At 39.3% G+C, this 22,497-nt stretch overlaps 4 protein-coding genes and 1 pseudogene across 5 annotated transcripts; 3 read left to right on the forward strand and 2 right to left on the reverse strand.

Moving 5' to 3' along the window:
* Positions 1-739: 739 nt before the first annotated feature.
* Positions 740-3,393, forward strand: LOC104769958 (myosin-binding protein 3). Its single transcript, XM_019241702.2, is given in 4 exon segments — positions 740-1,629; positions 1,631-1,685; positions 1,781-1,855; positions 1,948-3,393. Coding segments are annotated over 4 exon segments (2,055 nt in total). The 5' UTR covers positions 740-861; the 3' UTR covers positions 3,105-3,393.
* A 1,805-nt stretch (positions 3,394-5,198) lies between these two features.
* LOC104769961 (WEB family protein At5g16730, chloroplastic) lies at positions 5,199-8,690 on the forward strand. Its single transcript, XM_087505230.1, has 3 exons — positions 5,199-5,537; positions 5,810-6,059; positions 6,165-8,690. Exons 1-3 carry the CDS (start codon positions 5,521-5,523, stop codon positions 8,499-8,501), a joined length of 2,604 nt encoding a protein of 867 aa, XP_087361356.1. The 5' UTR covers positions 5,199-5,520; the 3' UTR covers positions 8,502-8,690.
* LOC104769960 (amino acid transporter AVT1H-like) lies at positions 6,605-10,769 on the reverse strand. Its single transcript, XM_010494295.2, has 3 exons — positions 10,503-10,769; positions 9,640-10,244; positions 6,605-9,255 (listed from the first exon to the last, which is right to left on the reverse strand). The coding sequence occupies exons 1-3, from the start codon at positions 10,654-10,656 to the stop codon at positions 8,716-8,718; spliced, it is 1,299 nt and encodes a 432-aa protein (XP_010492597.2). The 5' UTR covers positions 10,657-10,769; the 3' UTR covers positions 6,605-8,715.
* Positions 10,770-12,654: 1,885 nt separating this feature from the next.
* LOC104769963 (protein TORMOZ EMBRYO DEFECTIVE) lies at positions 12,655-17,611 on the reverse strand. The gene is made up of 14 exons (XM_010494298.3): positions 17,156-17,611; positions 16,898-17,080; positions 16,602-16,763; positions 16,221-16,444; positions 15,819-16,101; positions 15,573-15,707; positions 15,221-15,339; positions 14,570-14,726; positions 14,164-14,410; positions 14,003-14,079; positions 13,718-13,837; positions 13,475-13,605; positions 13,217-13,391; positions 12,655-13,129 (listed from the first exon to the last, which is right to left on the reverse strand). Exons 1-14 carry the CDS (start codon positions 17,450-17,452, stop codon positions 12,812-12,814), a joined length of 2,628 nt encoding a protein of 875 aa, XP_010492600.2. The 5' UTR covers positions 17,453-17,611; the 3' UTR covers positions 12,655-12,811.
* Positions 17,583-19,271, forward strand: LOC104772301 (inositol-tetrakisphosphate 1-kinase 1 pseudogene; annotated as a pseudogene). Its single transcript, XR_015593538.1, has one exon. The product of XR_015593538.1 is annotated as an inositol-tetrakisphosphate 1-kinase 1 pseudogene (transcript).
* The last annotated feature ends 3,226 nt before the right edge of the window (positions 19,272-22,497 follow it).

The raw sequence follows: 22,497 nt of genomic DNA on the forward strand, positions 1-22,497 counted from the left end.
AATTGTAGAAGGGTTTGTTCTTAATTTGGTTTAGTGTAATGCAGTTTTCATTTGGTAAAAGAGAAAATTAAAAAAAAAAAAAGACAGGAAAAAAATAACCCCATACCTAAAAGCAAAAGAGGCAATCCTCACTTTAAAAGATTTTTTTCCTTTTTCCTTTTTTTATGTTTCTTTTGACAGCCAATTCATGATTCATCATCACGCTTTCTCTTTTTGGTCTTTCAACAATTTCCTAAATTCAACTTTCGGAAAGAAAATAAATAAATCGTTGATCACATAACCAACCGTGAACCAAGTCACTATCGTAATGATGATTATTGAAGTTTTCTAGTATAATACAAACACTCAACATTATTGTTTGGAAAATTACTCCACTTACCACTCATTAACATCTGAATTACTCCACTTACCACTCATTAACATCTACTCCCTCCGTTTCAAAATATAAGATGTTTTGGAGAAGTTTGTTGTTTCATAATATAGGATGTTTTCAAATTTCAATGCAACTTTTAGATTAATTTAGTATTTTATATTATGCAGTATTGTTTCTGATTGGTTGAACTTGTTAAAAGTAAAGACTTCTTAATCTGCGTGCTTTAATTAAAACATCCTATATTTTGAAACGGAGGGAGTACAACCGAAGCTCTCTCTCAGGAAATCGAAGTTGTTGAGGTAGAAAAACTTGTTCCGGTTTAGTTTTTAATTTCGGTTCATATCAAAACCAACGTTAAAGTAGACAAAGACAGCGTAGTTAGCGCATGTTACCCGACAACATCATTCTCACTCTCTCTTCTCTTCTCTTCTCTTCTCTTCTCTCTCTCATCTCTTCTCTCATCGAAGGAAGCAGAGGAGCCAAAATCAATGGCGGCCAACACATTCGCGACGAAGCTAAGCAGAAACACAAACAGAATCACAGTAATCTTGGTCTACGCATTCCTCGAATGGCTTCTCATGTTCTTTATCTTTCTCAATTCCCTTTTCACTTACTTTATCGTCAGATTCGCTTCTTTCTTCGGCCTTAAGCAAGTTTGCCTTCTCTGCCCTAAGCTAGATCGACTCTTCGAACGAAACTCAGAGAATAGATTCACTTACTACAGAGAGCTTTTATGTCAAAGTCACGTCGCGGAGCTTGCTAGTCTCAGTTTTTGCAAAACTCACGGGAAAACATCCGAGTCGGGGAACTTGTGCTCAGATTGCTCAAATCGCGAAGAAGAAAGGAGCAACATTGGTTTAGGGTTTTGCACATGTTGTCAGAAGAGCTTGGCTGAAAAACCCTACCCTAATTACTTGCTTATCAAGTCATCAATTTGGGGGAAAACTCTGGGAAGGGATAGAGAAAACGGAGGATTGATCTTAGAGATGATCGATGATGAGAAATTTTTTGGAGATGGGTTTGACATAGAGAGAGAATCATATCCTTCAGAGTTCTTCAGAAGTAAAGCAGAAGCAGAAGGGAAAAGAGAAGAGCAGCAGCAAAATGGTGAAGTGATTTCAGATGTTGAGAGTTATGGTTTAAGCTTGAGAGAAGTGTCTGAGGAGGATGGGTTAAGATCTATCATCAGCAATATTAATTCTCCCGGGAACGAAGAGGAGATCCCTGAAGCTAAATCAAGGGTTTCAGAAGATGAAACAAAGGGATGATGACACTGGCAATGTTGAGACACATGGGGAAGATCAAGTTTCAGGTAAGAGTGAGAATTCATAAACCCAAAGTCTGAACATTTATTTTTGTTTGTCACATAGGTTTTAAAGATTCCTCAATTTTGTGATTACACAACAGTTCAAGTGGAAGAAAAAGAAGAAGAAGAAGGAGCAGATTTGTTGGCTGACCAGTTTGAGAGCAAGAACTTCACTGGTAAGCAAAACGAATGAAGCTTTTGTTATCGAATATATAGCAGGTCTTGTGCAGCTTTAATTCTGAATATATAGAGTTTTTTTCTTTCATAGGTAGCCAAAATGAAGAAGGTGAAGAAAAGACTAAGGAGCTTGATCCGGAAACTCCAACATCAGTCAGTACTTTCAACAAGAAACTTCTTTTTCTTGCCAGAAATGAGTATGCAGGTGATGAAAGTGTATTAGTGAATGAGATGGACGGTGGTGATCCTTTAAAGACTATTGAAAGGCTGAGAGAGACTGTGAGAGCAGAACAAGAGGCACTGAGAGATTTATATGCAGAGCTGGAAGAAGAAAGAAGCGCGTCTGCAATATCCGCTAACCAAACAATGGCGATGATCACGAGGCTACAAGAAGAGAAAGCGAAAGTTCAGATGGAGGCTTTGCAGTATCAGAGAATGATGGAGGAACAAGCCGAGTATGATCAAGAAGCCTTGCAGCTGTTAAATCATTTGATGGTGAAACGAGAGAAAGAGAAGGAACAACTCCAGAGAGAACTTGAGGTTTACAGAGAGAAGCTTTTGGAGTATGAATCGAAAGCTACAAACAAAATCACAATTACAAAAAACAGTGGTGAGGCTTCTGATGATGGTAGTAATGATGAGAAAAAGGAGGAGAATGGAGAAGAGGATACTTCTTCTGAGACGGATGTGGATTTGGAGAAGATAACATTGGATTGTGTACAACATATGAGCATCCTTGGTGAATCTTTATCAGAGTTTGAAGAAGAGAGGCTAGTGATTTTGGATCAGCTTAGAGTGTTAGAGGACAGGCTAGTAACAATGCAGGACAATGATCAGTCAGCTGAGGATCCAAAATTTCACGGAGAATATAGCAATAGTTATGATCAAGAAGAGAGATATAGTGAACATGAAGGACAAACAATGGCATCAATGGCAAAGAGTTTGCTACCTCTTCTAGACGCAGCAGAGAATGAATCAGAAGACGAGTATCAAGAACTAGCGGAGTCCGTTGAAAAGAACTTTGGTTCGGAAAGCGAGAAGCTAGAGATCATCAAACAAGTTGATAGTGTCTATGAGAGGTTACAGGTGCTGGAAACAGATGGAGAGTTTCTGAAAAACTGTATGAGTTCGGCTAAGAAAGGTGACAAAGGAACAGATATTCTCAAAGATATTTTGCAACATCTCCGTGATCTTAGAACCATTGAACTAACTGACACAGTCGAGAACCAGACGACACAGGAAGATTGATGGTTATTTTACAAGAATTATGAACTCTTTTTCACCATTATTTATTCAGACAGGTTTCAAGAACTGGAATCAATGTCTTGCACTGCTCAATGGAGAGGATCTGAGGATTACAGAAATTCTCAGATGTTTCTTGTTTGTGTTTTGTTGTTGTTGTTTGGAGTAGCTAAAGGATTCTCACTCGTCCAAATATTGGATTTGTATCTGTCATGTAAATTGTATTGTGTTTCTTGTAGTTTATGAGAGTTTTCAGTTCCAAATAAGTGGGGAACTAATTATTTTTAAAAGTAAATGACATGTTCAACAGATTAGTTTCAATGGCACATACAGACAAGTGGTTCATTCTACAACATTATAAACACTTTGTAAGAGATTGCAGAAGACAAATTGCTAGAAAACAGAATTGTAACAATATATATGAATTAAGACCATTTGCCTCGTTATAATATTGCACTCATTTCGCAAAAAGCCCATCATCGTTCATAACTTCATTTTGCTAAACAAGCCGTAGGCCTTTAATGTCTGAACATCAGACATTAATGTATAGTTCGGCCTTAAGACATTGGTGGCCAAGCGAGTTCCACTTATGAGACATGGTTTTATAAATTAAAAAAAAATTTCACTGAAGCAAAATACAGATTTTAAAGAACATGGGCTAGAAAAAAGATTTGCATTTCCTTAAAGTGTCATTTGTTTAGTCTAACTAAGTACATTACTGGTAACATATCTAATACAATATATAACTACAAGCACCATGACACATGGGTGCAATGATCAATCTCGTTATAAATAAAAGACCCCTCCAAAAAGGAAGAACATGTAAAGTGGAAGTTGTTATGCTATATATTCTTATGACTTGTATAGAATTCTATGTCACCTACAATAGTTAGAAAAAAGTGAAAATATAAACAAATTAAGTCAAGAACCTGAAAATATGTCATCATAACATACCTAGAAATAGAATTATGTTAACTTCCCAAGGTGCAGTTGTTTAGTTTACTTTAATCAAGTAACCCTTAATTTAATTAAACTTAAAATGCAATTCCTCTTTTGTCAATCAAAACTCAAAAGAGTGGTTCTATGACATGTATAAAAAAAAATCAACATACTGTAATGATTTAGTATAAATTTCCATTAATGTTTTCTTTTTGTCTCACGAAATGTATTTAATTCCGAGCTAGGAAACCGTAAAAATAAACTTCAGCTAATGAATAGACTTTTAAATGATTTCATGCATACTGATTGAACATAACATATGCTTAAGAGTTGCCGTATAAACAAACACCAGATTGCTTCAAGTAGAAAAAAGTAGAATAATGTTGATTTTGCATAAAACGTCATGATGATTATACTTTAGGAAGATAAAGGCATATCATTTTTAGTCTCTCATCTCATGTGTTCCTTACCATTGGTCACATGCTCAATTGACTTTTGCATTCCTAATGAATAATGATAAGATGTAATTAAAGAAAAAAATCTAGTAGGTATCATGAAAGAAAAGATGATGATAATAATAGTTTCTATGCCATGGTTATGTTTCTTTTGGAGTGAGTAAATGAAGTGTATAGTTTTCTTACCAACAACTTCATGTACAAAACAAATCATTGAACTATACCAAACATTTTCTATATAAAAAAGTTATGCCAAGCTGTGATTTTAATCTTTTATTAGATTTATTTTCTTATGAATACGCATTTATATACCAACCGTGTTTTTCAAATGTGAGCAATATAATAAAATTGTGAAATACGCCGAACGTTGACAAAATAAAAAAGGAAGGTTGGCGGAAGAATAAGAGCCGTAGTAGATCTCTCTCTCACTTTTGTAGCAGCAAAGCAATGATATGAACAACAACAACAACAACAACAACAACAACAACAACAACAGCCGTGACGGTAGTAGTTTCACTGTCAGTTTGATTGGACTGCTAAAGATGAAGTGTGTAGGGTCATTTTCGTCATTGTACCAACCTTCACGTTCTTTACTTTTTTTTTTATATTTATTTTTTAAAATAATTTAACGAAGTTAAGAAATTATTAGTGGGGTTTCTTTTTTTTTTTTTGCTTTTTCTATACATCGGATCGGTAGGAGAATCCTACTCTTATTTTAATATTTTACAATATATATATATATATTTTTTTTTTAAAAGGAAAAAAAGAGGGGAGTAGTGAGGCCACTCTGGAGACAGACAAGTAAACCACACCTGCCATTATCATTCCTCCGTTACTTCTCTTTTACTTGGATCCTTCCTTCCCCCTTTTTTCCTCATTTCCACCGATTCGAATCATTTGTCTCTCTCTCTTTCTTGATCTGTGATTTCCAGAAAAAAATAATTGAGAACCTAATTTCAATACAACAATATCGATCGAATTTGTAATCGATCAACTGAGCGCGGCGGTGGTGACGACGATCAGCGGCTATGGCTTCCAAAACTAAGTAAGAGACTCTTCTTCTTTGTTTTTTTTTTTTTTTTTTTTTTTAACTGGGGATATATATATATTTTTAGTAGATTCAGATCTGATTGACAGAAAGCAAAAAAAAAACAGAAGTTACTATTTTGAGAAATTGTCAATGATCGAGAGATTTTTTTTTTTTTTTTAAGATCTAAATTTTAATTTTTTTCCCCCTAATTTTGCGGCAATTTTAATTCTTTGAGCAATTGTGTGCTGAGATCTGACTTTGTGTTGTCTCTTTTGGTTTGGAAACAGAACTAGTTTGTCCGAAACTACTAGTACTACTACTACTACACCGGGGAAATCATCATCACCTGCAACTCCAAGAGTATCAAAATTGACTAGTAGCAGCAGGACCGCAGTCAATAAATCCGATACTAATAATAATAACTCTCCATCTACTACTAGTACTACTCCACATTCACGCCTCTCACTTGATCGCTCTTCCCCACATTCCAAGTCTTCCACTGAGAGACGCTCCCCAAAGGTTCCTACTCCTCCCGAGGTACTACTATACTGCTTGTCTGTGGTGTGCTCTTTATTATCTTGGACCTGCTTAATGTTTTTTTTTTTTTTTTTTTTTATAACATCAGTTTTGTTTTCTAAACAGAAAACTCAATCGCGGATAGTGGTGAAAGGATCAGAAACGCAGAACCGGTTGAGTCAAATCAAAGAAGATTTGAAGAAAGCCAACGAGAGGATAACTTCCTTAGAGAAGGAGAAAGCCAAAGCACTTGATGAACTCAAAGAAGCTAAAAAAGAGGCTGAAGAAGCTGCTTCGAAGCTAGACGACGCTTTAAAAGCTCAGAAGCATGTGGAGGAGAATTCTGAGATCGAGAAGTTTCAGGCTGTTGAGGCAGGGATCGAAGCTGTTCAGAACAGTGAAGAAGAATTAAAGAAAGAGCTTGAGAGTCTCAAGAACCAACATGCTTTAGGTTCCGCTGCTCTTGTTTCTGTTAGACAGGAGCTTGAGAAGATCAACGAAGAACTGGCTTTGGCTAATGATGCTAAGAGTAAGGCCCTGAGCCAAGCTGATGATGCTAGTAAGACTGCTGATATCCATGCTGAGAAAGTTGACATTTTGTCTTCGGAGTTGACTCGGTTGAAAGCTTTGCTTGATTCAACACGAGAAAAGACTGCTATTTCGGAGAACGAGATGGTTGCTAAGCTTGAAGATGAGGTTGTGGTTTTAAAAAGAGATCTTGAGAAAGCGAGAGGTTTCGAAGCAGAGGTTCAAGAAAAAGAGATGATCATCGAGAAGCTTAACGTTGATCTAGAAGCTGCTAAGATGGCAGAGTCTTACGCACAGAACTTGTCTGACGAGTGGCAGAGCAAAGCCAAAGAAGTGGAGGAACAGCTTGTAGAAGCTAACAAGATGGAGAGATCTGCTTCTGTGTCTTTGGAATCTGTGATGAAACAGCTCGAAGGAAGCAATGATAAGTTGCATGACATGGAAACTGAAATCACTGATCTTAAGGAGAAGATCGTGACATTGGAGTCGACAGTTGCTAGTCAGAAGGAGGATCTTGAGGAATCTGAGCAACGGTTGGGTAGTGCAGAAGAAGAATTATCTAAAGTTGAAAGAGAAGTAGAGAGTTTGAAGAGTGAGCTTGAAACTGTGAAGGAGGAGAAGAATCGGGCTTTAAAGAAGGAGCAAGATGCTACTTCAAGAGTTCAAAGGCTCTCGGAAGAGAAGAGTAAGCTCTTGTCAGATCTAGAGAGCTCAAAAGAGGAAGAGGAGAAGAGTAAGAAAGCAATGGAGAGTTTAGCTTCGGCGTTGCATGAAGTTTCAAGCGAAGGAAGGGAGTTGAAAGAGAAGTTGTTGAGTCAAGGCGATCACGAGTATGAAACACAGATAGAAGACTTGAAGTTGGTGATTAAAGCTACTAACGAGAAGTACGAGAATATGCTTGATGATGCAAGACATGAGATAGATGTTCTTGTTAGTGCAGTCGAACAAACTAAGAAACATTTTGAGAGCTCAAAGAAGGATTGGGAGATGAAAGAAGCCAATTTGGTGAATTACGTGAAGAAAATGGAAGAAGAAGTTGCTTCAATGGGGAAAGAAATGAATAGGTTGGATAATTTGCTGAAGAGAACCGAGGAAGAAGCTGATGCAGCATGGAAGAAAGAAGCTCAGACGAAAGACAGTTTAAAAGAAGTGGAAGAAGAGGTCATTTATCTTCAGGGAACTCTTGGGGAAGCAAAAGCAGAAAGCATGAAGCTAAAGGAGAATCTGTTGGATAAAGAAACTGAGTTTCAAAACGTCATTCATGAAAACGAGGATCTGAGGGCGAAAGAGGATGTTTCTCTGAAGAAGATAGAGGAGTTATCGAAGTTACTCGAGGAAGCAACATTGGCCAAGAAACAACAACCGGAAGAAGAGAATGGCGAGCTCAGTGAGACCGAAAAGGACTATGATTTGCTACCAAAAGTGGTTGAGTTTTCTTCTGAGAACGGTCATAGAAGTGTAGAAGAGAAATCTTCTAAAGTAGAAGAAACCCTCAATCACGAAGCTTCTTCTCAAGAGCAGGTCAGCAATGGCAATGGCAATGGAAACAGCAATGGCAACGGTATGGAGGAGAAGGAAGTGAATGGAAAACACGAGGCAGAAACAGAGAAGAAGGAGAAGAAAGAAGAATCACCAGATGATGACAAAGATGATTCTGTTGAAGTTATATTCAAAATGTGGGAAAGTTGCCAAATCGAGAAGAAAGAAGCTTTCCCTGAAAAGAAATCAGAACTAGAGTCTCAAGAGGAAGAAGAAGATTTAAGCAAAATCGATGAAAGCGACAAAACTTCAACAGAGAACATTGATGAAACCGGAAACGCTTTAACCGCAGATCAAGAACAGCTTATGATGGAGAAGAAGATCAAGAAGAAGAAGACTTTACTTGGTAAAGTTGGGAATCTTCTCAAGAAGAAAGCACCCGTAAACCAGAAATAACAAACTCTTCGAGAGGTAAGAAAACAAAAAAAAAAGTAAATCTTATCATGTAAAACATATATCTGTATACCCTTTTTTTTATTTCATCAGTGTTCTTTATATATTATTTGTTGGTTCTTGACCATTCTTTCTTCTTTTCGAACAATGTTTTCACCATCTTTGTTTATAAAGGTTTGCGTTTTTCTTTTATTCCGAAACTTTTATAACTAACCGCTCAAACTCCATGAGCGCGAAAGATTTCTTTCACAAGCAACTTTGATGATTCAAATGATCCAAGAACTCCAAGAACACACCCGAGAACAACAAACCCGAGATTGGCGACTCTTGTAAATTTCGACATCCCGTCCCAGCAAATCTTCAAGTAGAAAGCAGACGGTAATGTCAAAGCGATCGTGACGCTAACCAATGAGCCCGAGAGGCTCAAGACGTAACCAAAGTAAGGGACGGTTAAAGCCAATGCAAGAATGACAAGCAACAGAGCGGAGCCCATAAGACCACGAGCCACGAGCTTGGTACGATCGGTCATGGTAGGAGGAAGGCTACGTTCGAGCTGGATAGCTAAAGGAGCGAACTCTAAGGCGTATTTGGTCATCGGGGTTAGTACAATGGCCCAGAGAGCGATCTTGGTAACTAGTAAATGTTTTGGAAGACTGAGGGTAATTTGGGGATTTACGCTTGGTCCGAACATCTTCGCTCCTGTGATTGCTAGTGCAGTGTATAGAGCCGTCACCGTAGCGAAGCTTACGATCGATACCTACGTATTCAAAGTTGCACATATGGATTAGGTTAGGTTTTAGATAATACAAGGTAATACTTTTTAATCAAAAATTTCGGAAAGTAAAAATTAAGTTGGGTAGAAGTTTACCAATATTGCAATTTATGCCAAAGTGATCAGAGGCATAACTCTTTTGAGTTTTTTAAATAGAAAAGAAGCTTGAATATTTATAAGACGTTACATTTAAAACCTATGATTGTATACCTTACATATTGTGATAATTTTAAGGAAAAAACACACCCTATGTAAATTGGTAAATTCATGGATACATCTACATGAATAATAATATACTATTTTCTTATAAAAGGCGCAAAAAATATGTTGCAAAAAATAAAAGGTTAGGGTATGTCTATTCTAACGTACCTTTGTGAATTTGGAGGGATCTTTCATGGAAGTGTATAGATTAGGAAACACGATGTGTCCACCGAAACCGAACAAATAGATTCCCGAAACCGTCGGAAGATTCCCTAACCGGAGCGCCGGAATCCTCCCATCATCAGTAACGCCTCCAAACACGGCCGTGTAAACCACCGAACAAAATATAATAGCCGACATAAGAATCCCACCGGAAGAAAGAAACGAGATGGAAGACAAATCTCTAATCCAGAGGCTCGGCAAGGCGATAACCACCGCGACAGCCGTCAGCTTTGCAGCCGGGAAATGACCGTTGCTGTGGTGACTAAAAGTGGCGGGAAAAGCGGCGGAAATGTTGTCGTGGAGGGAGATAGTGTAGGAAACTAAGGCCATGAAGATTTCGAGGTAGATGAAGAGGGAGGCGATGAGGCGGCCGTGACGGCCGAATGCTGAGTGGCCTATGTCAGAGTAGGATTTGGATTTGGGGTTGCGGCGGAGACAGTGTCCGAGGATGTGGGAAGTGTAACTAGTGAGGATTCCGAAGGATATGAGGAGGAAGATTGAGATCCAACCGCCGCTTTCCACGGCGTATGGCATTGATAGTTGGCCTAGTCCTGTGTGACCGGAGAACATTACGTCAGACGGTCAGAGTTTGCTTAGTAATTAAAACATGTTTATAGTTTATAAGGGATAGACAATTAATAAGAAATAGAAACTTGCTATAATACTTGTGTACGTACGACACACTCACACACTCGTGTAGTCATGTGGAACTCTCAATATATATATATATGTCTAGTTATTTATCAAAATAGCTACACATGCAAATGTATCAATTGACATGGTGCAGATCATAATATTAAAATACGTACCAATGAGCATACCAACCATGTTGATAACAGAGTGAAGAAATGAACTATTTTCAGAAGCCTCCAACAACCCCAACTCTTTAACCCCGGTTTCGAGCTCACATTCACACCCTTTATTTTCCTCAACACACGCAACACAGATCTTCGTTCCCGACATGTTTCTACTACGTAGGCAGTTCGTTATTAGCTTAGCTAACGTATACTTCACTGATGAGATATGTTTTTTTGATGTGTAGGAGACAGTGGGAGTGTTGCTGTTATTTGTAGAAGAAGAGTAGATGCACTGTACAGTGAAGAGTTACTAGATAAAAATGATAATGACTTGATTATACAATATTATTGTTTCGTATATTCGTTGGCCTTCCAATGGAATTGGAAAGTGGTTTTTTTTTTGTTGGATGTTTAGCATATTAGTTAGGAGGAATCACATCATACGTTGGGAATTCCATACGCCATACGTCATACATTTTTAAGTGAACCATGAGTGCTGATAATAATATATGGTATACATAATAGTATGATACTAATTTACTAGGTTTTTCTTCATCTTCTATATTTTATCTGCAGTATGTTTGTTTTGAATCAAACTAGGTGGTACTTGAGAACCCACGCATTATTAAGACAACGTTTTTTATAAAACTTAAAAAAACTACGTTGCTAGAGATCCTAGAGTTTATAATATTGGTTGTTAATATTTTCTGTTTATTGGGAATACTAATTAATTAAAGACACATTAGAATATATAGAAGGGATACGATCGAATATATTTTCTGTTTTTGAATTCTTTTGTCGATGTTAAGTTTGTTACATGCCTTTTTGGCATATATTTTCTCATGACGTTATTTTCTAACCATATATTATTAATAATCCAAAAATGTTGGTAGATATCAAAAAGAGGTTAAGATTGAATCTGATTGTGCTCCAACTAAATGAATTTGATCCACCATACCTGTCGGGTTTCGATCCAGATCGACCCCACGAATTATATCTCTATATAATTTTCATAAGATTTCTTTAAAAAGTTATTTAGTTGACTAGTAATTAGAAGAATCATGTCGATATAAGAAAATTCAAAGTACACGGGCTAAATATCATGCTCTTTCATGCATGTACACAGACAAAAAAAAAAGAAGTTGTGCGCACTAAATCTGTTGATTATAGACGTACAATTATGATTATAAATCTGTTACAAATAAATCTCAAATGAATCAAAAATCACATACGAAAAGTAAAAGAACGAACAGCGATATATATAGTTCGGTTTTATGGGCCAAATAAATGGCATCCGAAACCGAAACAAAAACAAAAATCAACCTAACTAAAAGCTTACGTACGTTAAGATAGCTTCTAGAACGATTCGTAAGACCTAAGTACCTAACCTTGTATACGATCTCTGCCTTCTCTAGAATCTTCAGTATTTAAAGTACCTAGCTAACTAAGAGTAATCAAGTTATTTTGAGGAAAATTCATATCAATGGATGTAAAATTTTGCGTATTAAATGAACTGATATACCTATGAAACTTACTTATGTTCGTAAGTTGCAATGTTAATTAAGGAGATGCTAGATGATAAAATACTGAAGCCTAAAAAGTAAGTAGAGGGAATAACGAGAAGTAAGTGAAAATCCTCGTGAATCATAAGATTATGTTATATGTGATGCATCATGACGTGTATTACACAAATTCTAATTCTAGACCAGTATAGTGTTTGTTCCCATGACGCGAATATACGCTGACGTGAAACCAAAGGTACTCTAGAAAAGAAACAACAGACGGGGTCAGGGTGAATAGGCTTTAAATTTACACCTATGAAAATAGAGAAATAAGTTATTATTACTAGTTTGCGGAGATGTATAGTTTGGTCCGTTTTGCTAAGTTTTCGAGAGAGAAAGAGAGAGATCTCATTGGTGACGAGTTCTTGCAATCAAAAGCAAGTTTACAAATGGAACAGAACAAGTCTCACATTATATATTGTATCGAAAACAAAAGTTTGCGAAACTAGAAGAAAGCAAAGACAACAAATAACAACAGAAACTTGAAAGCCGCTGAATTCTGAAATCTGAAAGACAACTGGTAGTTTCAGTGGAGCGCAGGAGAGAGCCAGAGGGGATAAATGAGATTGTTGAATTTGGAGAAAAAGGGAAGAGTCTATGAATTTTCAGAAAAGTCAGCAAGTGAAACTCTTTTAAATGGAAGGCTTAAACGTTGAAAAACAAACAGCACTTACAATTACACAAGAAAACTAGAAACACCAAAAACTGGGATTCCATTCCCTCAAATCTCAATCAAAAATATAATTCATGGGATTTAACTCAAACTGCGATTACGCTTCCCTGAGCTTCGGCAATTGGTCTCTTCTTACTAGATCTGTCTTTGGATTTCTGAGACTTTCGTTTCCTCGAAGGAGTCTCCTGGTTTAGCTCTTCTGTGTCTCGTTCCATTGCAGCACTGACCTCTTTTTCTTTCTTCTTTTCCTTAGGATACTCACTCTCAGTCTCTGGATCAATTACAGACATCTCTCCAAGTGTGTAGTCTAACAAGAAGCTGCTTCTTACGAATCTGTCGATTCTATTATAATGCCTCTGGGAATATGGGATTAAACCTTCCAGGAGTTCTCCAATTCCTTTTATCTGTCGAAAAGTTCCCAAGATCAAGCCAAAAGTAACTCATAACAATTACTGCTAATTGATCTTTGACTTTTAGGTTAGAGACCATACCTGAACAATTTCAGTGGGAGGAAGTATGTTGAAGGTTTGGTAAAGAACAAACTGAGCAACGTGGCATAGCTTTGGTTTTGTGTTCCATTCTCGAACATATTCAAAAAGCAAACGAAACTCTTCTTTTTCAAGTCCTTGAAGCGCCTTCACAATCTGTTCGTCCGATTCTCTTTTCCTGTTACACCAATTGCAGGTTAGAAAAGGAAGAAACTTGATATCGAGAAAAGCAGTTGTTACGTGTTCTTGGATGGCTTTTACCTGCAGAGACCAGCAAAAAGTTCGAAAACTTTGTGAGGCCTACGAAGCTCAAATGCTAATCTTATAGCTTTAGTGTATTCAGCATCTAGGACTGCGTTTTCCAGCTCTTGACCTCTCAAGATTGCTTCTTCCTGCACAACGGAAGTGGTTCAAGATGATGGTCAAACTACAAGATCAAGTATACATGACAGCTCCCTGGAAACCAGGCTATTAAAACTTAGTAAATTATTGAAATTGACAGACCTCTTTTCGGAATTCGTCTTCTTTATCAGAAGCTGTTGAATCATGCCATAAGTTAATAACTGCATCACCTCCGCCAGTTGCAATCATTTCTGTCTTCTTTCCGACAGCTAAAGCCCATACCTGTAAAAGTTAAAGAGAGATTTGTCTGAAAAGAATAGCAAGAGGTTTACGACTAATGGCAATGTACATGTTCCATCAAAACGCTAGAAATAAACACTTCCAATACTAACACAGGCAGACCAAGATATGGATACATCAAGAAACCAAGTACACTGTTTAAGTTACCTTGTCCTCGTGCTGGTCATATGTGGCAATGCATTCGCTAGTGTTCACATTCCAAAGTTTCAATAAACCATCGGCACCTACAAGTGCACAATTAAATGTTAATACTAAAAAAAAAAGAACTTATGACAAGAACCTATGAAATTCAGGGTAGTGAAACTTACCACATGAGACAAACTGGGTTCCATCAGTGATGAATGAGGCCCTAAGTACACTTGAAGTATGGCCTTCAAATGTTTTGAGGCATGAACCATCAGATATAGCCCATATTTTTACTGTCTTATCACCTGACGCTGTGATTACGCACTGATCAACAGTTGAGAACTCAACAGAAAAAATCCGCCTCTTATGTCCTCTAAGTGTAACAACATGCACCAAGTCTGGTAGTCTCCATATGCTAGCCGTACGATCCTGCAAGACAGAAACTAACAGTCAGCGCTCAATGCATCTTCATTTAATAGGAGAGAAAGAAAGATATATTTCTCAATTCCCCTGTATTTGACAAAGGTTCACTTGAATGAGATCTCCACAATATCAAACAGAAAAGGTTTGCTCATCATATTTTATTACCTCAGAACCAGTGCAAACCAAGCTATCGTTACGAGCAACAGCCACGGAATTGATGTCTTTATCATGGGCAGCGACAACACTTCTAGTTTTCAGATTAACTGGCTCCTCTGAGTCTTCTGAGATACCATCAAGGCTCCAAACCTTCAGTGTGCGATCACTAATCCACAGTAACGTATATTAAGAGATTAAAAGTAAACTAAGAGACAAATGACAAACTTGGAAGTGAATATAACAATAGATAAATATCTCCATTTGTTAACAATGCAGACAAGTTCTACAACTTCTATCATGACATGGACGTGTCCATATTTACGTACACATTGGTTTAAACCACAATATTTTACTAAGAAATGAAGGTAACAGCAATCATATTTTCTAGACCACACAGTCTCTATGCTTCTTATCTGGTTGTAAATTTTCTTTTCCAACACAAGGCCTGACAGTAAACAGTTAGCATTTTACAACTGAAGATTGATCCTTTCTTATATTTCCCCAGAGTCCTAATCAGGATTTCCTCATTGTTAGAAACAATATATGCATACACTAGAAGCATCATTTATGGGAACTGCCTATAGTATTCCCATGCTGGCAGTACCATGCTTCACTTATATCAAAATAGAAGGTATATGCAATCATTTACGTAGCACGTACCCACTGCCACTGACAAAGAAACTAAAGGACTTCTTCGCAAAAGCAACTGCTAAGATATCACCATTATGACCCGTACCAACTCCAATGCAAGATTTGCTTGTTGCATTCCATAGCCTTACCTGTACAGTAATCAAATATAAGCTAACCGACTCCACAGATCACTCTAACAGAAAAGGCATGTTAGGGAGTGATGTGCATGAAAAACAGCAATGATATAAGCAACAAACAACCCTGAAAAATTTGAAACAAAAAAACTATCCCTAGTAGTCTGTGCTTTGCAGCAAACTCATAGAAAAAGTCTCAAGAGGGACAGAGTTTATGGAAAACTACCAAGGTCAGTAAATGGACTTACAGTTTTGTCTTTACTTCCAGTTACGACTAGAACATTCCCAGAACTAGATACACAAGTGTCAAGGGACAGAACAACTTCCTTATGGCCAGCTAAAACGTAGGAACATGACATTGTTGCAACATCATAAACACGAACCTGCACATATAGTTGCAAATCTTAGTCCATTAAATAATCAAAATGACTTGATTATACTCCCAGGATAATGATCAAGCCAGCATGATGCAGAGTGCAAAATACTCGGGTTACCTCCTCAAGATTTGTAGCTACTGCGAGAAACTGTTCTTCGTCACCTAGAAACTTCATTTCAGCTATTTCTTCATTATATCCAACAAGCCTCTTGCTTAGCACTAACTCTGATTCTTCTGTATTTTCCACAACGGAGTAGAAAAAGAACTGCTGATCAGCAGTCACACAAAGCAGTCCGCGATCAGAAGGCAGCATAGCAGCTGCAGTGAATCCCCTTTTAGATTCCTCGTCATCCGAGCTGACAGTAATATCCGACGACTTTTGCTCGTAGAGGCAAACTGAACTGTCAAAGTGAAAAGCCAAAGATCTTAATTCAATTTTCTTACGCTAGATAGTTTATATGACTTTACAGCAAACATTAATCACCGCAACAAAAACTCATTGAAGGGTATAACGGCTCACCCTTCAGACTTCCAGAGTCGCACAACACCACGTTCACCAACAGTAATAAAATATGTTGCTAGAGAAGAAGAAGAAGAATCCTTCTTTTTACTCTTCTGATCCAAAGAAGTAACAAATGAAGCGAAAGGCGTCCCAGAAGAAACTGTTGTCACAGCTTCTAGAACCTCAAACGTTGCAACTGTAGTCTTGCAGCTATAATCATGAAGGTCCCACACGTTTACAACCTGTGATTAATCAATAAGTTAGCACCACTGATCAATTGAACTTATAGAATAAAGGCAGTACTCAAATGTCTCATACCACTTAACAAAACACCAACAGATAAAAATCCTACTCCTGAAGTATGCAACTCAATTAAACTAGAGAGCTCTTAGAACTCACTTTATCTCTTCCAGCACTGAATAAAGTCAATCCATCCTCTGACAGAGCAATTGAAGTCACAGCCGAAAAGTGCTTATCCAAAATGGCAAGACATTTCTTCTCAGTATTCTTAGCCATGAGATCCCAGACACGAACTGTTGAATCATCACTTCCGGATATAAGCTACACCAAAAGCAACCCTTGTCATCAAACAAAGATGGAATATAGCTTAACAAGAATAACATATCTCTTTATAATCGACAAAGTCTCCCCCTTTATAATAGAAATATTACTCCCCAGACAGAATTGTTACTTACGATATTTTTGTTTGCGTCAGGATGGAACAAGATACTTGACACAACTCCTTTATGTCCTTTGAAATAATGAGTGCAGAAACCACCATCAACATCCCAAACAAGCACTTTCCTATCAGCTCCGGCTGTAGCTAACAACCCTCCAGATGCGTGGCAAGCCATACCCATCACAGGTCCCTCGTGTCCCTGCTCATCATTAACCACAACAAATTTTATATCTATATGCAATTAAAACACCAATTACAGAACCAATTATAGTACCTTCCAAGAGCGAATACATTTCAAGGTTTCCAAATCCCAAACTCGGATTTGTCTACTATGTCCAGCAGAGAAAAGGAACTTATCGTCAGGACTAAGAGCCAAAGCAGTGAGCGTATCCGAGTCTCCTTCAATCGTGGATTTCACAGACGAATCCGAAGAATCAACGATGTTAATGGCGTCACCACAGGCGCAGACGATGAAAGAACCATCAGATGAAACAATGAAAGGACCACCAGCGTAGAACTGCTTTAGAGATCGAGAGCACTTGTAGTTCTTCTTTAGCGAATGAGGAGCCATCACGACGGCGAACTCTCCTTTACCCGTCCGGTGGTGAAGAAGCGAACGTTTTAAAGCTTTGCGCGACGTAATAAGGTAGCCGGAGAAAGAATTAGGGTTTAAGCTGCTCGCTTTTATATATCTCTTTTTTTTTTTAATTGGTGGTACCAAATTACGCGTTTTGCGATCTGCGTTTGCAAAACGTTTGATATAAATATCAAAGCCCATTAACAATACAACGGCCCATAATAATTAAGAAGCACTCATAGCCGTCCATTTGATGAAAAAGACTTTTCGGATGACACGTGTAAAACATTCGCCACTTGCATCTTCACACGTACCAATATTCGATTCCACACGTGTACAACATTCCCTTCTCTCTCTCTCTGTTATTTCATCTCTTAGAAAAGGCCACACACAAAAAAAAAAAACCAAACTTTACGATTCTGTATGATCTCTTCGATCTAATCGAGTTCTTATTTTTAAAGCGTGCCGTGTTTCACATCTAGGGTTCGCTAAAAGCTTGAACCTTTTTCTCTAGGAAGAGGTTTTGATTCCCCCTGGGCATGAATTTTACCCTAACCTTGTTACCTTCGAAGCAGAACAGCCAAAGATGTCGGATTCAAACCAAGAGAGATACTTAGTTGGATACGCACTCGCAGCCAAGAAACAGCATAGTTTCATCCAACCTTCTTTGATCGAACACTCGAGGCAACGAGGCATTGATCTGGTCAAGCTTGATCCGACGAAATCGTTGTTGGAGCAAGGGAAGCTTGATTGCATTATCCACAAGCTTTACGATGTGTATTGGAAAGAGAATCTTCAAGAGTTTCGCCAAAAGTGTCCTGGTGTTCCTGTAATCGATTTGCCTGAGGCTATCGAGAGATTGCACAATAGGGTTTCGATGCTTGAGGTCATAACTCAATTGAGCTTTCCTGTTTCAGATAGCGAGAGGTTTGGTGTTCCCGAGCAAGTTGTTGTTATGGATTCGAGCGTTTTGAGCGGTGGTGGAGCTTTAGGGGACCTTAAGTTTCCCGTGATTGCTAAGCCGTTGGATGCTGATGGGAGTGCCAAGTCTCACAAGATGTTTTTGATTTATGATCAAGAAGGGATGAAGATTTTGAAAGCTCCTATTGTGTTGCAGGAGTTTGTGAACCATGGTGGTGTGATCTTTAAAGTCTATGTGGTTGGAGATCATGTGAAATGTGTAAAGAGAAGATCTTTACCTGACATCTCTGAAGAGAAGATTGGGACATCGAAAGGGTCTCTTCCGTTTTCGCAGATATCGAATCTGACTGCTCAAGAAGACAAGAACATAGAGTATGGTGAGGATAGGAGCTTAGAGAAAGTGGAGATGCCTCCGTTGAGTTTCTTGACTGATCTAGCAAAGGCTATGAGGGAATCAATGGGTCTCAGTCTCTTTAACTTCGACGTGATTAGGGATGCGAAAGATGCTAATAGGTACCTTATTATTGATATTAACTACTTTCCTGGATATGCTAAGATGCCTTCTTACGAGCCTGTGTTGACGGAGTTCTTCTGGGACATGGTCACAAAGAAGAAGAAGAATCATGTCTGAGAAAAGGTCTGCCAAAAGTTTAATAGCAGGAACATTTGTTGCAACTGCCCATTACAAGCATCTCAATTGGTTCTTCTGGCCTGTCGTGACTAGCTGCTCTGCTAATTTTCATTTGGATTCTTGAACTTGTGGTTTTTTTTTTTTTAATATATTTTTTTAGTTGTTTCTCTCTTTCGTTTACTTCCAAGTTTTGCAAGGCCTTGTTCAAATGCATAACTGTTGCTACTCTTGAAATGCATTGGATCTCTAAATTCTTGGTCATTTGCTCTGTTCTTACCTATTGGTAATACTAGTAGTGTAGCTTGTGACTTCTCTTTCAAGCTTTAGTGGCACTTATTCTCCTCAAGTCTGTCAAGGACCTTGTATGTTTTCGCCATTTTTGAGGTGTAAGTTGATTGGTAACCTTCCCTCGAAAATGCTTATCCATTCTCTATGTTCTAAATTGTTTTACGAAACCGATGCTAAGCTCTTTGTATCGGTCTTCCATATGAACAAAGAGACATGGAGATTGTTTGCAAAGATATACTTAGCGAAACTCTTTGTACCTGTATATGCGTCCTATGCTTCTTGTTTCTGCCTTCTGTATATGCGTCCTATGCTTCTTGTTTCTGCCTTCTTTGTTGATGTATGAAATCGACAATATTCTGGTCCTTTTATTTAACGTAGATTTCAAGAAGAGTTTACAAAAAAAGACAATTAAAGAGCTAAATGCAATTAATATGAAAATAATAGCTCTTCTCTTTTTAATTGTCCAAAAAGTGGATTTCCAGCTCTGACAATGACATCTCGTTTATATAGTGGGTCATTAACCTAGGGCTTGTTCTGTCTCTTTATAAAATGACGATTTTGCTCCTGCGGTCAGATGGGCCAGATCCATGACTTTAGACCCTAAAATTCTTAAGAATATTCTATTTGGGCCTCTTAGAATGTTTGGGGCGAAGACCATATCCAACAATGATCCCCCCCTAGTCCGATGAGCGATGGCTTGCTTGAGCTCGTCGGGTCCAATTTTTGCGTCTCTAGGTCCGTCTTGCAAAATGAACAGAAGATTTTAAGAGCTTGAAGGCCTTCTGGAAAATTCCGGGATGAATAGTGCGTTGCGAACATTTTCTTAGATGTGGTCGATTTTAAACAGGAGAGGGTTCTATACATAGCGGTGTTCGTCGATCGGATCCCGTGGCTCCATGGTCGCATGTGAAGATGGTTGAAGGTTCGGAGGTCTCGTCGTGATGATGGTCATTGCGCGATGGCTTGTTGATTTGGAGACTTGTGAAACATTGAAGGCTTTGGCGCGATGGAGAGGTGGCGCGTAGAGTCCAAAGGCGTGCTGGTCTTGGTGCCTTGTATCGTTTGTCTGTTCTCAACGGATCCTTGGGTTTGTTGAGCTTGTAACGAGTATTAGCGTAGAGCGGCTTGATACGAAGCATGGAGCGACTTGATACGAGGCGTCAAACTTGATACGAAGCGGGAAGCGACTTGATACAGGGCGTGAAGTAACTTGATACGAGGCGTGGAGCGACTTGATAAGAGGCGCACAACTGCTTGATACGAGGCGCACAACTGCTTCATACGAGGCACACAACTGCTTGATACGAGGTGTGGAGTGGCTTCGTACGTATTGGCGCGTCGAATCACTTGATGGCGTGCTGGCCTTAGGGCTATGGTCTGAGAGGCGCGCATGTCTTGGAGTGACGATGCGTGTGCGCATTGATGTTAAGACGTGGTCTGTCCAAATCACGGGGGCGCGCTAGTCGTGGCGAGGAGATCGTAGAGGCACGTTCGACACGGTGGCGTGTAAGAGCCTGGAGGTTAGCACTAGTCGTGGAAGTCCATTTGTGATTGCGCATAGAAGTGAAGTCAAGTCGTGAAGATGATCTCCGTAGTTGTGCCTAGACACGAAGCCATGGTGTGAAGATGATCTCGAGCCCTTCCCGGAGTTTGCTACTGGAGGTGCCGACAAGACTGCTCAAGAGTTATGTGTCTTCGTATTGCTTTCCTCTTTTTTTTAATTGCGAACATGGTTCCTTTATGAACTTGGTCATTCGTACTTTTTCTTGTGCAAATATCTATTATTGCCGATTTTTTTTTTTCTTCATTATGATGAAGTTGCTTTGAATTTTTTTTTTGTCGTTGCTGGGCATATTTTGCGGTGCAGGACGTCTCCTGGCTTATCTTGGATATGTTATTCCTTGTAACGCTGAGAGTAGACAAGACGGACTTGTCGTACTAGTTAGGTGCGTTCAGTCGTGACCGGCTTACCCTGTAGGTGCTGCAAGAGTTGCGAGAGTATGCGAGTCGGGGTCTTCAGCTTATTCACTCCGCTCCCTGCTAGCTTTTGCGAGTCTGGGCTCAGCTTATAAGTCCTTACCGAAGTAAGAACGTGGATTATTTCACCACTGCACCCATGCGGAGCGCTTGCGAGTATGGACTCGGCTTTTAATCTTTACAAAAGTAAAGTTTGTGGATTATTTCACCTGGCCAGGGCGACGATGTGCAAGCTAATCGTTAGCAAGGCAGTATTGCCCGAAAACTCATTGGGTGCGGCTTTTGCATCCGGCTTATCCCGTGAGTACTTAGAGCTCGATATTGTCGAGCATGTTTTTTTTTTTTTTTTTTTGTTGAGAGGTTCTCGTTGCCTCAAATATGGCAAGTATTGCTCCTTGATGTGTGTTCATGAATGTGCAGTGGTTTTCCGTCGGTGCTGTCTGGTGAGTGCACGTACGATGTCGGATGGATGGAGGCGCGCTTGCTAGGGAGGAGACGGGTTGCTTGAGAATTTGCCGTGGCATGCTCGACTTTGCGGAAATGGTGTGCTCATCTCGCTTGGGTGGTGAGCTCGTTTCGCGCAGGCGGGAAGTTCGTATCGCGCAGGTGGCGTGATGCTATCTAGTGAATCGTACGGAGTTAATGTGTTGGAGTGGTTCGTATCTGAAGTACGGCGAGCTTGAGACTCTCGTTGGCGAGGTGGATTTGGAGTGGAATGGGAGCGTGAGCCCTATTACTATGTGGTGCGTGGTCGTCCCTGAGGTATGCGACTCGTAGAGATCTCGCGGACGCTTGGCATGGTGGCAGAGTCGAGATTTGGCAAGGCAACGCGCATAAATTGGAACAAGGCGGAGAGCAAGTGGTTGTGAGTTCGGCGCATACACGAGATGGCTTGCCGATCCGGGTTGGGAGGCGTGCTCGATGTGCTCGTGCGTCGAGCTTATTGATCGCGTCTCGTAAGTTTAGCGTCTAGGTTCCTTGGCCGAGGTCGAGGCTTGGAGAGATCGAGATTTTCAGTGGTGAAGTGGCAAAACGATGCTGCTGACGTCGTGCGTTGGTGTGTTCAACGTCGTAGCAGGGTCGAGATGGTAAGCTTGAATTGACGAGCTCGAATGTGTGTTTCTCGAGGTCTTGTCGAAGGTGGCGAGGTGGTTATGTTGGTGCCGTAGCGGACAATGATTTATGTGGCGAGATCAAGACATTGCGTACGAGACTTATGGCG

The sequence above is a fragment of the Camelina sativa genome, chromosome 20 (genome assembly GCF_030686135.1).
Source record: "Camelina sativa cultivar CO46 ecotype springtype chromosome 20, ASM3068613v1".
NCBI lineage: Eukaryota > Viridiplantae > Streptophyta > Magnoliopsida > Brassicales > Brassicaceae > Camelina > Camelina sativa.

Excerpts from the sequence above, each read along its gene's own strand:
- LOC104769961 (XM_087505230.1), top strand. Across the intron at positions 6,060-6,164 it reads AGGTTCCTACTCCTCCCGAG|AAAACTCAATCGCGGATAGT; the intron begins GTACTACTATAC and ends TTTTCTAAACAG.
- LOC104769960 (XM_010494295.2), bottom strand. The coding sequence starts at position 10,656 with ATGTCGGGAACGAAGATCTGTGTTGCGTGTGTTGAGGAAAATAAAGGG. Across the intron at positions 10,245-10,502 it reads CATGGTTGGTATGCTCATTG|GACTAGGCCAACTATCAATG; the intron begins GTACGTATTTTA and ends CCGGTCACACAG. Across the intron at positions 9,256-9,639 it reads ATCCCTCCAAATTCACAAAG|GTATCGATCGTAAGCTTCGC; the intron begins GTACGTTAGAAT and ends TTGAATACGTAG.
- LOC104769963 (XM_010494298.3), bottom strand. The coding sequence starts at position 17,452 with ATGGCTCCTCATTCGCTAAAGAAGAACTACAAGTGCTCTCGATCTCTA. Across the intron at positions 16,764-16,897 it reads CTGACGCAAACAAAAATATC|CTTATATCCGGAAGTGATGA; the intron begins GTAAGTAACAAT and ends CTTTTGGTGTAG. Across the intron at positions 13,838-14,002 it reads ATGACCAGCACGAGGACAAG|GTATGGGCTTTAGCTGTCGG; the intron begins GTAACTTAAACA and ends TAACTTTTACAG.